This window comes from Sciurus carolinensis, chromosome 18, assembly GCF_902686445.1.
Source record: "Sciurus carolinensis chromosome 18, mSciCar1.2, whole genome shotgun sequence".
Classification (NCBI taxonomy): Eukaryota; Metazoa; Chordata; class Mammalia; order Rodentia; family Sciuridae; genus Sciurus; species Sciurus carolinensis.
This window is the reverse complement of record NC_062230.1, coordinates 13,692,648-13,702,842: the sequence shown is the minus strand read 5'-3', so window position 1 is coordinate 13,702,842 and position 10,195 is coordinate 13,692,648. Positions and strand designations below refer to the sequence as shown.

General features: G+C 43.9%; 1 protein-coding gene and 1 non-coding gene across 2 annotated transcripts; one reads left to right on the top strand and one right to left on the bottom strand.

Moving 5' to 3' along the window:
• Positions 1–650: 650 nt before the first annotated feature.
• Positions 651–780, bottom strand: LOC124970843 (small nucleolar RNA SNORA42/SNORA80 family). The gene has a single exon (XR_007106215.1). It is a non-coding gene; the product is annotated as a small nucleolar RNA SNORA42/SNORA80 family (small nucleolar RNA).
• Positions 781–5,186: 4,406 nt separating this feature from the next.
• LOC124970666 (speedy protein E4-like) lies at positions 5,187–9,731 on the top strand. Its single transcript, XM_047534163.1, has 7 exons — positions 5,187–5,289; positions 5,741–5,814; positions 5,920–6,064; positions 6,682–6,740; positions 7,330–7,415; positions 8,147–8,315; positions 9,636–9,731. The coding sequence occupies exons 1-7, from the start codon at positions 5,187–5,189 to the stop codon at positions 9,693–9,695; spliced, it is 696 nt and encodes a 231-aa protein (XP_047390119.1). The 3' UTR covers positions 9,696–9,731.
• Positions 9,732–10,195: the final 464 nt, after the last annotated feature.

The window sequence follows — 10,195 nt, the reverse complement described above, 5'->3', positions numbered from 1 at the left end:
ACAGCTGACAGATTTATATTTGTTCCACACGCTTCCTCTACAAATTGTTGATACTTCGTTTATAGAGGAATATCAATGCAAAGCTAATTACATTGTCTTTATGCTCAAATAATGAATTAATTATTGAGACGTGACTAATGAAACACATGGGCAATGGAAGTTGTACATAGTCCAAGAATAAGATTTACCAATGTGTTAATTATTTAAAAAGTAGACCTCAGATTAAAATTTGTGGAAAAAACATGCACTGATTCAGTGCAGGTAATGCAAGTCAAAGTTAAACAGTGCAAATCGGTCAAGTAGGTAAAAACCTATTTGAGGACTGAGGGGTAGCTCAGTGGTAGAACACTTGCCTAGCATGAAAAATGCCCTGGGTTCCATCTAAAGTACTATACAAAAATGGTGATGATAATGATAAAAATAAATTAAATTATAGGACCTCCTCCCTCCCTTGAACTCCTAGTCCTCAGTTACCTTTCTAGAAGTAAACCATTTGCTGGGTCTCCTTCCAGGGAGAGTCTGTACACAAAGAATACATATTATATTCTGGGTGAAGAGCAGCAAATGACATACAATGTTGGTACCTTAGATCACAGGAAACCACCCTTTACTGTTCACTACTTATTTTCTCTCTCTCTCTTTTCCCCCACCACTGTGCAACCTGCTTCATGGTCAGCAACCTAAGGGCAGAGGTCTCCATGGATTCTGGGCCAGTTTTCTCTGTCCTGGGCACTATCAGAGGCCCAGGGGGATGAGCCTGTCACCAATCCATATCCAGGAATCACTTTCTCATGTGAAGGTGCACAGTAGGCCATGACATGGATGAGGTGCAGTTCACCTAATGAGTGACCTTTAGACACACATAGTTTCCTAATGCTTTATTTCTAAGAACAAAACAATGATGAAGACCTCTACAACTGCTCCTTTGCACAAGGTAAATATATAGGGGGAAAAAAAGGTACGTGCAGTCCCAAGGGTTCAATTAATTTACTTTCTCACCAACAAAATGAGCTGCTTGAGGGTTGGGGCATGCTCATGGCAGAGGGCTTTCCTGGCACCCTGAGGCCCTGGGTTCTGTCCCTGGCACTGAAAAACAAGTTCAACAAAATAAAGGGGGTAACACACAACTGGTATAACTATAACTCATTAATAAAAGAACAACTAAACATGTTTATACTTTGAAAGAAGTAGACAGATCTCTGAAACTGATATGAAAATGTCCAATGATGGGGCTGGTGGTATAGCTCAGTTGGTAGAGTTCTTGCCTTGCAAGCACAAGATCTTGGATTCAATCTCGGGCACTGCAAAAAAAAAAAAGAATAAAAAAAATTTAAAAAGCAATTAGCACATGAAAGGATGGTCAACACCATTAGTCATCAAAGAAATACAAATCAAAACCATGAGATACCACTTCCTGCTCACTAGGATGCCTATAATCACAAAATCTGAGAATAATGTGTTGGTGATGAGAAATTAGAACCCATCTACAGTGCTGATAAAAAAGCACAAGGAGCAGCTGCTCAGAAGTCTGGTGGTTCCTTAAAAGGTTAAATGTACAGTTACCACATGACCCAGCAACTCCACTCCCAGATGCATACCTGGGAGAAATGAAAACACACATCTATACAAACACTGTGTGCAAATGTTCAAGGCAGCATTATTAGTAATAGTTCAACAGAAAAATTCACATGTTCACCAATAGGTGAGAAAATAAATGGGGTCTGTTCCTTCAATGTAACCTTATTCAGTCATAAGAAGGGATGAAGTACTGAATAACATGGATGGACCTTGAAACATTATGCTAAGAAGCCAGAACAACAGGCCACATAGTGCATAAGAACACTTCTGTGAGGCCCAGAATAGACAAATCTATGAAGGCAGAGTGCAGATGAGGGGATGGCTAGGGCTGGGTGCCTGGGAGGAGTGAGGAGTGACTGCTAAGGAAAATAGACAGGACTTCTTTTGGAGGTGATGAACTGTTGTGAAGTCGATTGTAGTTAGTTGCAGAACTATGACATATGACAACAAACCCCTGAATTGTGCACTTGAAAAGGGTGGATTTCATGGCATGCTAATTACATCTTAATAAGGTTATTAAACTAAAGAGGAAGAGGTGCCAAATAGAAAAGGCTGCTCTTTACCTTTCATGCTGACACACACCATGACTGACACAGGACCTATAAACAATTGCCAGAAGGACCCTGAGGACACTCAAGTAACTGTGAACCAGACTCCACCTGCACAGCCTAACTTCCCTCTGTGCATGACATTCAAATCAGACTGCAAATCCACCTGTCCAGGAATAGGGAGGGTCAGAAATGGAATCCAAGGAGTTGCTTTGTATAACATGATACAAAGAAGTAAAGGGAGTTAATATTTTCCCAAACAAGTAAGACTGACGGTGAGATACAATTTTAATCACAAAAAGATCTACTAAGTCAGTGAAAGAGAATGCCTTTCTTTTTAGTCACTTTTTATGCTTCTACCATTGTTCTTATTCTATGCCTGCTATATTGCAGTTTAATGCATTTCAAGCCATAAGCAAATATAATGTGAACCATCATGACTCAGAAATATGCAACCAGTAAAACAACAAACTACATGTCTGCTGAGTTACTAATAAGATAATTTCTACAATGTGGATTAACAAGATCAACACACACAATCTGAAACAAGAGTAAAGGAACTGAACAGAGATGCAAGGATGTTCATGGTGAGCACTGAAAAAAATCAAAAGGAGAAGTCCTATGGCCTTCTAACTAAGATTCTGTAACCTACTGCAGAACAATGAAAGACAGCACTGAACAACAGGAAGTGATAATGACCCTGACCCATCCCTAGAGGTATTTTACAGAAGGCAGTGCACCACTTGGCAGGATTGCCCTATTAAAGATTCAAGCCCAGAACCTGTAAGCAGTGGAACTGGGGGACTTTGAATTTAGTGCAGTGGCTGAGGGCTTGTGTTTTTCATCAGTTTTGTGATATCAGGTCTCCATGTCTACACAAAATAAGAGGAAACTGATCTCTGAAAAACCTGGTCCCGAAAACTAGAAAGTTCCTGGAAAGCAGCTATGAATGCTTCCAGTTTTCAAATCCCTTTCCCTGAGAATCTACTTCTTCAGGACCATGCTATTACTCCTTGCCCACACCCTTTGCCAATGGACTTCATGCACCAACGCCGCTTTCCACTCGTTGCACTCATAAAGGCAACACATACAGGCGGAGCCTTCCCACTTCTTGAGAAATCTGCCACCCTTGCTCAAGAATGGTAACGAGGACACTATTTTCCAACTTTCATCTTGTAGGGCAGGAGGTTTGCTGTCCTGCACAGAGTGGGAACCACACAAGTGCACCTGGCCCAAGAAAGGGTTCAGGTCATGCTTTTCTGTGAGCAATGATGGCCCAGCTCCCCTGTGCCAGCATCCAAATTTATTATTATTATTACTATTTGTACAGGGATTAAACTCAGGGATACTTGACCACTGAGCCACATCCCCAGCCCTATTTTTTTTTTTGTATTTTATTTAGAGATAGGGCCTCACTGAGTTGCTTAGCACCTCACTTTTACTGAGGTTGACTTTGAACTCACATCCTCCTCACTCACCTCCCAGGCTGCTGGCATTACAGGCGTGCAATCTGCACCCTGCAACCATGCCTGATTTCGGTGGCTTCTCCATTCATGGAACTTTTCCCTCTTCAGTTGTTCTGCTCACTCAACCACTGCCCCTCTCTTAACATATCCATCTAGTAGTAGGCTCATTCCAGATGACGACTCTAGTCACAGAGTGCACTTACAGAAGCTAAGATGGCTCCTACAACAATAGGCAATACTATCGTGTAGGAAAACCAGTATATATGTGAACCATCACTGACTGAAACATTACCATGTGGCATGGCAGTGTACTAAAAAGCTCTCTATTATAAAGGAGAGGGTGAACTTCTGCTTTGCTGTGGGAGGATCCAGGCAGCTCTGATGCTTAAAGGCATCATGAATGGACACAGGATAAGCAGAGCTTCAAGGCAATTAGTCTCCAAAGCGTTGGTATCTGAATCCTGACAGGAAGGAACTTTCCTATCTGGAGACACTCAGAGGGCAGCCCAGGCTGGGAGGGAAATGCCAAGGAATGGAAGGTTGCTGGGTCCCCATTCCAATCTGAACATCCATGGCTGCCAAACAAGGTGAACACTCACTCTCAGCAGATAACATGAATCCACATGTGTTTACTTGTGATTGGCATGCAATCATCAGATTCATGTAAGACACTAAAATGCAAAATACAACCTCAAGCACAGCATGAATATCAAGTGTGCATCTTGTCTATTATTTTTTATTTAACCAATAGGGTTAAATAAAAAAAATATGCTATGTAAACTGGAGACAGAGTGATTGGAATTGAGAGGCTAACTCAAGAGATCCATAGGCTCCCAGAAAGTGTAGACACACTCTGTGAAGAGTGTGAGCATGTACAGAATTTTCTATGATTTTATGTCAAGGATGCCTAACTGCAAACTGTGTGTCCTCTGGACAGATTTCTGAAAACAGTGAAGGTCAGTGGCACCTAGCAGGATAGATTTGTTACATTGTTTCCATATACTTTTTTCAACTGATAATTCAGTGTATGTGGGTTCTTTTGGACATATGTCTCTCCCCCTTGGGAGGTTATGTCATTGCTGCTCTCCCTGTTCTTCCTTCCTATTCTCCTTCTCCTACCACACTGAACTCTGAACTGGGAATGCCCAGAGATAGGGATCTAAAATCTTTTGTGTAGAGAATGGAAACAAGAAACTATGTTTTGGAGAGAAGTGAAAGAGGGAGTCAGAGACCTGTTGGATAGTTTGGCATGGTGGACAGAGTTTGGGTCAGTAGCAGGAGAGACCAACTCCTCTAGAACCCTAGGACACATGCACAGACCAGTGTGGCAGTTACATGTGTTTTCCTTCAAACTGGTTGCCAGGTTGGAATGGGCGATGACATCAGAGGCTTCCACCCTTCCTGATTGGAAGGGCCAGACTCTGGGTCACTGGCAGTCCAGTGGGCAACAGTTTGTCCTCAGGATTGTTCTTCATCTGATTTCTCCCTTGCTGGAGAAGAGCAAACACACTTCTATTCAACCAAATTCTGGAAGAAGGATTTGCCATAATAAGAATCTAGGCACTGTAGAAGGGAAGAAAGCACTGGAGAAGTGATGTCGGATCAGGAAATCTCCCAGTCTGAGCAACCACCTCCCCAGCCCAGCACCTCAGGCCACCTGCAGGTGGTGGTAGATGATGAGGTCGCAGGCCCATCAGGTGAGGGAGCTAGAGACAGAACTGAGTTGACATGATGAGTGGTAAGGAGGAAGGGGTAGAGAAGTCAGAAACGGTGGAGCAGGGAGCCCAATTTGGAAGGAGAGAATAGGTCATGGGACAAGGAAGTTCCACATGGATGGAAAATCTGCAGAGAAAGGAACTGTGGTAGAAGGTGAGATCCAAACGTTGAAAGGGGGTAGAAAGGATGAAAATGGGTCACACTACCCATGGGAGAAAGTGTCCATAAAGGGCAAGAGCTTGGAGAAAATGGGAGATAGGACAATGGTAAGGAGAATTAGGGGCAGATGGTTATTAGCAAAGAGGAAAAGTGGAGCAAGGCCTGAGAAGGCAGCAAGAGCTGAAGGTCTAGGGTGTGGGTTAGGGACTTGGGATCAGGAGATAAAAGGCTGAATTCCAAATACAGTGGCTTTACTCAGCTTTCTTTACTCAGCCCCGTGGTTAGAACCCTGCCTCCTATGTCGGGTCTTGAAGAAGAGGGAGTGGACCTCCGAATCAGAGGAGGATGTGGATGGTGATCTTCCAGGGGCTTTTGATTCAGTGCCCAGGACATCATCTGGCCTCATGACTGAGACCGCTGACCAAAAGAGAAAGAGGGAATCCTCCACTGAGTCTGACGAGGAGCTGGAGGAGCTGGATAGTGAGCTAAATCACCCCTGGGATGTCGATTCACTGTGTGGCCTCAAAATGAAGCTCAAAAAACGGCGAATGGACTTGGTGCTACCAGAACACCATGAAGTTTTTAAGAGGCTACTAGGTAGGGAGACACCCCAGGTAGCGCCCTCTAATTCTCTCTCCACACAGAGATGAACCTTATAGCCACTGACCTTTTCCAAAGTGCCAGGCTACCTCTGAGCTCCCCATGCGGGGAGGACTCAGGACTCATCTCCCCTCATGACTCTTAGATTCTGGATGCTTCAGTACACTTCAACAGGATCCCTGCTTGGGGTCACAGAGCTTGATTCCAAAAGTCCTCTCTGACTGCAGACACTCTGGCTCTAATAGATGTCCTACATTCTGAGGGGTGGGTAATGGGGCCATGTTCATGCTGATGTGACTGTCAAATGAGAAAATGACCTAGGAACTCTCTAATTCTGACATGGGGCATTCCTGGATGATGATGGGCCCTCAGAGTTTACACAAAGTTCTTGATCATACACGTATCTAGCTCTTACCCAAACCCTCACTTGGTTGCTTTTCTGGGGAGTCTCAGGACAAAGCAACTTGTCCAAGGTATGTTACTGTCCTCTTCCTATCCACCTCTGCTGGGCTCCAAACCCGCACCTTCTCCAAGGGAGTTCTTCTCCTCTCTGCTCTCTCTGTCCCATTGAAGCCCCTCTGGTTCCCAAACTAACACCAGTGTTCTGTTCACAGAGGATCCTGTTGTCAAAGGATTCCTGGCCTGGGACAAGAACCTGAGGGTGTCTGACAAGGTGAGGTTGCTCTCCACTGGGCAGGGGTCCTGCTCCAGCACAGCCTGGATGGGGAGGGCTTTCTAATGCCATGGTCCTTCTTTCTGCCTCCACATAGAGCCACAAATATGTGCCAGGTCTTGGCCCATTTGTGACTTGTAAACATCTCTCTAGGTCGAGTAGCTTCTTGCAGAAGGACAGATGGACCTTGCTTCTGCTTTGGGTGCTCTGAGCTCCAAGCCCACGAACGCATTCTGGCATGGATATACACACTCTCTTCTTGCTGTCCCTTGATGTTTTGGGATATTCTCCTCTCTACTCTCCCTGGGAACCCCTCCTCTCCAGCTTATAAAAGACCCTCCTCACCCAGCACACCTATATGCCCTCCCTCCAAAGGTCCCCTCAGAGCTGGCCCCCAGTGCACATCTACGTCTCCTCTCTGACTGTTCTCATTGACCTTGATCCCTCATATACTTCCCCCAAAAGTCAGGTCTCCTCCATGGCTACCTTCTCTTAGTTCACTCTCTACCCCAGACTCTGAGCTCTCTTTCCCCTCTTTTCCCCTCTTCTAGGATGTGACCTCTCTCTATTTTTCCTCTCTCTCCACCAGTACCTCCTGTCTATGGTGATAGCTTATTTTAGCCGGGCTGGCCTCTTCTCCTGGCAGTACCAACGAATCCACTTCTTCCTGGCCCTGTGAGTATTTGGCCTCCTTCATCAATCAGAATTCACTACCTGGGAGGCCAGGAGGGGAGCAGAGGGCACTAATCTGTCCTCTACCTTTAACCTCTTTGTCCTGTTTGCTCTGGGTTGAAGGTATTAAAGCATTAATATATAGGTTTTTTATTCACACGTCCCTAGTCAAAGCAAGCACAAAATATCCCTTAAGATTAGTTTTAAAAAATCAAGGAACACCAAAGGAAACATAAAGCCCACCTGAGAGGAGTGCAGGAAAGCATGGGCACTTGCTGTCCCTGGCAGAGGGACTGCATATGCATCCACATCTAACTGCTCTATTTCTTCCTGTATTTATCCAACATTGTTTTCACTTCTGCCTCTGGATTTCTAGGACAGATGCCCATTCCCATCCACATAGGGCCAGTGTAAGGTGCTCCCTTCTGCTCCTTCATACAGATGTCTTCTCTCATCTGTGGCTTTCTACACAGTCACTGAAAATCCTTCCAACATGGGTACAAACTTCCCTTATGCCTCCATCTCAAATGTTTTCTCTTTGCTTTATTGACAAAGGCTGGGGTACTTCTGAAGACGGTCTGGGAAGGCCAATGGATGGTCCCCCATAATGCTGAAAAGGGCTAGTGCAGTCCTGTCTGATGATTGTCCACCTGGCTTGTTTTCTGGGAAGCTGACCCCAAGGGGAGGTCCTTCCAGGTTCTGTCCCTGAGAAGCAACCTGATTTCTTTCCCCAGATACCTGGCCAATGACATGGAGGAGGACAACCAGGTTCCTAAACAAGACATCTTTTATTTCCTCTATGGGCAGAGCTATGCCCTGCGTCCCTTGTTCCACAAACTGCGCTATCAATTCATCTGCTCCATGGGCTGGAACACTTGGGTTTCCTTGGAGGAGTGTGAGGAGGTGGGTGGTGCTGTGTGTCTTGTGGAGGGAGAGGGAGGGGCTGATTGGAGACTCAGGGAGGTGGGTGGTTGCAGGTGGGATGTGGGGAGGAGAAAGCCCTGGAGGCTGCATGGAGGGAAGGACTTCCTTGGCAGTCTTCAGGTTTGGATTTTTTGGTTATTTTTGGTTTTTTGGTTAGTGAACCAAATGTGTATCTCAAAGTACTCTATGCAATCTAATAAAAATTTGTTGGAAATTTACCAGGTACACATAAGTGATTCAAGTAATAAAAGAAAGTTCCATTTCAAGAAAATGAAGTTTTAGTTCCTATATTTAGGAAAAGTACATTAGAAATATAAAGCCAAGTCCAGTTTCTATGCAATAATGGAACTACATTAAAGAGTAGATTTAAGTGATTTTTTTCAGATATATATCTTTGGTGTTTTGTATTTATGTGTACATCTACCAATTGTAAACTATGTTTATTTGAAAGGAAGTAGATAAATAGGATTAAATGAATCTTTATAGTGTACTAAAATTATTCCCAATGCAGAACATGTTATGGCAAACTAGTTTTCAACCAGAGCATATTTGCACAATGAATTTCTACATTAGATCTAACTAGAATTACAGTTAAATTGTTTGTCTACAGCACTGACATGTACTCATTAATTTTAAACAAAAATCATACCAAACTCTGACAGGGGTATAATTATGTAGAAATTATTATAGGGTTTCAAATATTAAAGATGCCCTTAACCATGTAAAACAAGTTTTTTTGATGTACCCAAGCACAAACATCACTAACACTACTCCATCATTCTACTCAAATAAGAGACAAGGATAAAGTTTGACTCTTGATAAAATCAACTCCTCAAATTTGAATAGATGGGACACCGAAAGGATTGTATATGTCAAAGCATCATTACAAAACTTTCCACACAGCTGACATAATATATCTGATATAAAATAGGAACATACACACTATTTTTATTTAAAAGAAAGCTGAAACTACACCTTATATAACATGGATGTCAGTAATAGGTGAAATAATGTTGTGATACACACATATAGCTACTTCATTTGTTACCAGGTAAAATAAATCTCATAAGAGCACCTTGATATGTCATCTCCTTTGTAGTCAAAAGAACTTAATTAACAGAATCAAGCCTCTCAACATTTTATTTGTAAGGTATTTGTAGACCGTTGAATCATGATGACTAGAAAGTCCACATCAAAGTGAGGTAATTTTAAGGAATGGGGAAATAAATTCAACATAAGTTCCAAACCTCAATATCCTGTCAAGTCATCAGCTTTTGTGGGGGCTCTTTCTCTTTCCAGATTCAAGCTTATGATCCGCAGCTCTGGGTGTGGGGCCGAGATCGCACCCTCATTCCCTAGAAGTCCTGGAACCATGGAGGCCTGAGGGGAGGGACCATATTCTGTATCCCGTGCCTGACGGCAGGGTCATCTACTGTCCGTTTAGGATGTCCAAGGACCTAACTACTTGACCCACTCCTGTCTGCCTCCCACCCACAGCCACCCTCTGTGAATGGTGAGACAGCCATCCCCAGTCAGCCTCACGGCCTCCAAACCACAACCACACAGGTGACCTCCCAGAGATGTGCTGGTGCTCCAAGGCTGCTCAGCCAGACCTGAGAGAGAACAGTTTGTCACACAGGATGAGCTAGAAATCCTTCACCCAGAGCAACTGGGCCCAGTGTCAGCAGTGATGAAAGGCTGCTGTCTGTCTAAAGTGAATATCCTGGAGCCGCGCATCTCTCTCTCCCCCTGGAAACTGTCTTTTGACCCTCTCCTGTTAATTCATCTGGGGCCAGGCATCCCTTAAGGATACCAAGCATGGAGATGATTTATTTATAGAATTGTCAGTTTTAGTAGAT

Coding starts and splice junctions, on each gene's coding strand:
- LOC124970666 (XM_047534163.1), top strand. CDS start 5,187: ATGTCGGATCAGGAAATCTCCCAGTCTGAGCAACCACCTCCCCAGCCC. Junction 5,290..5,740: donor TGAGGTCGCAGGCCCATCAG/GTGAGGGAGCTA, acceptor TTCTTTACTCAG/CCCCGTGGTTAGAACCCTGC. Junction 7,416..8,146: donor ATCCACTTCTTCCTGGCCCT/GTGAGTATTTGG, acceptor TTCTTTCCCCAG/ATACCTGGCCAATGACATGG.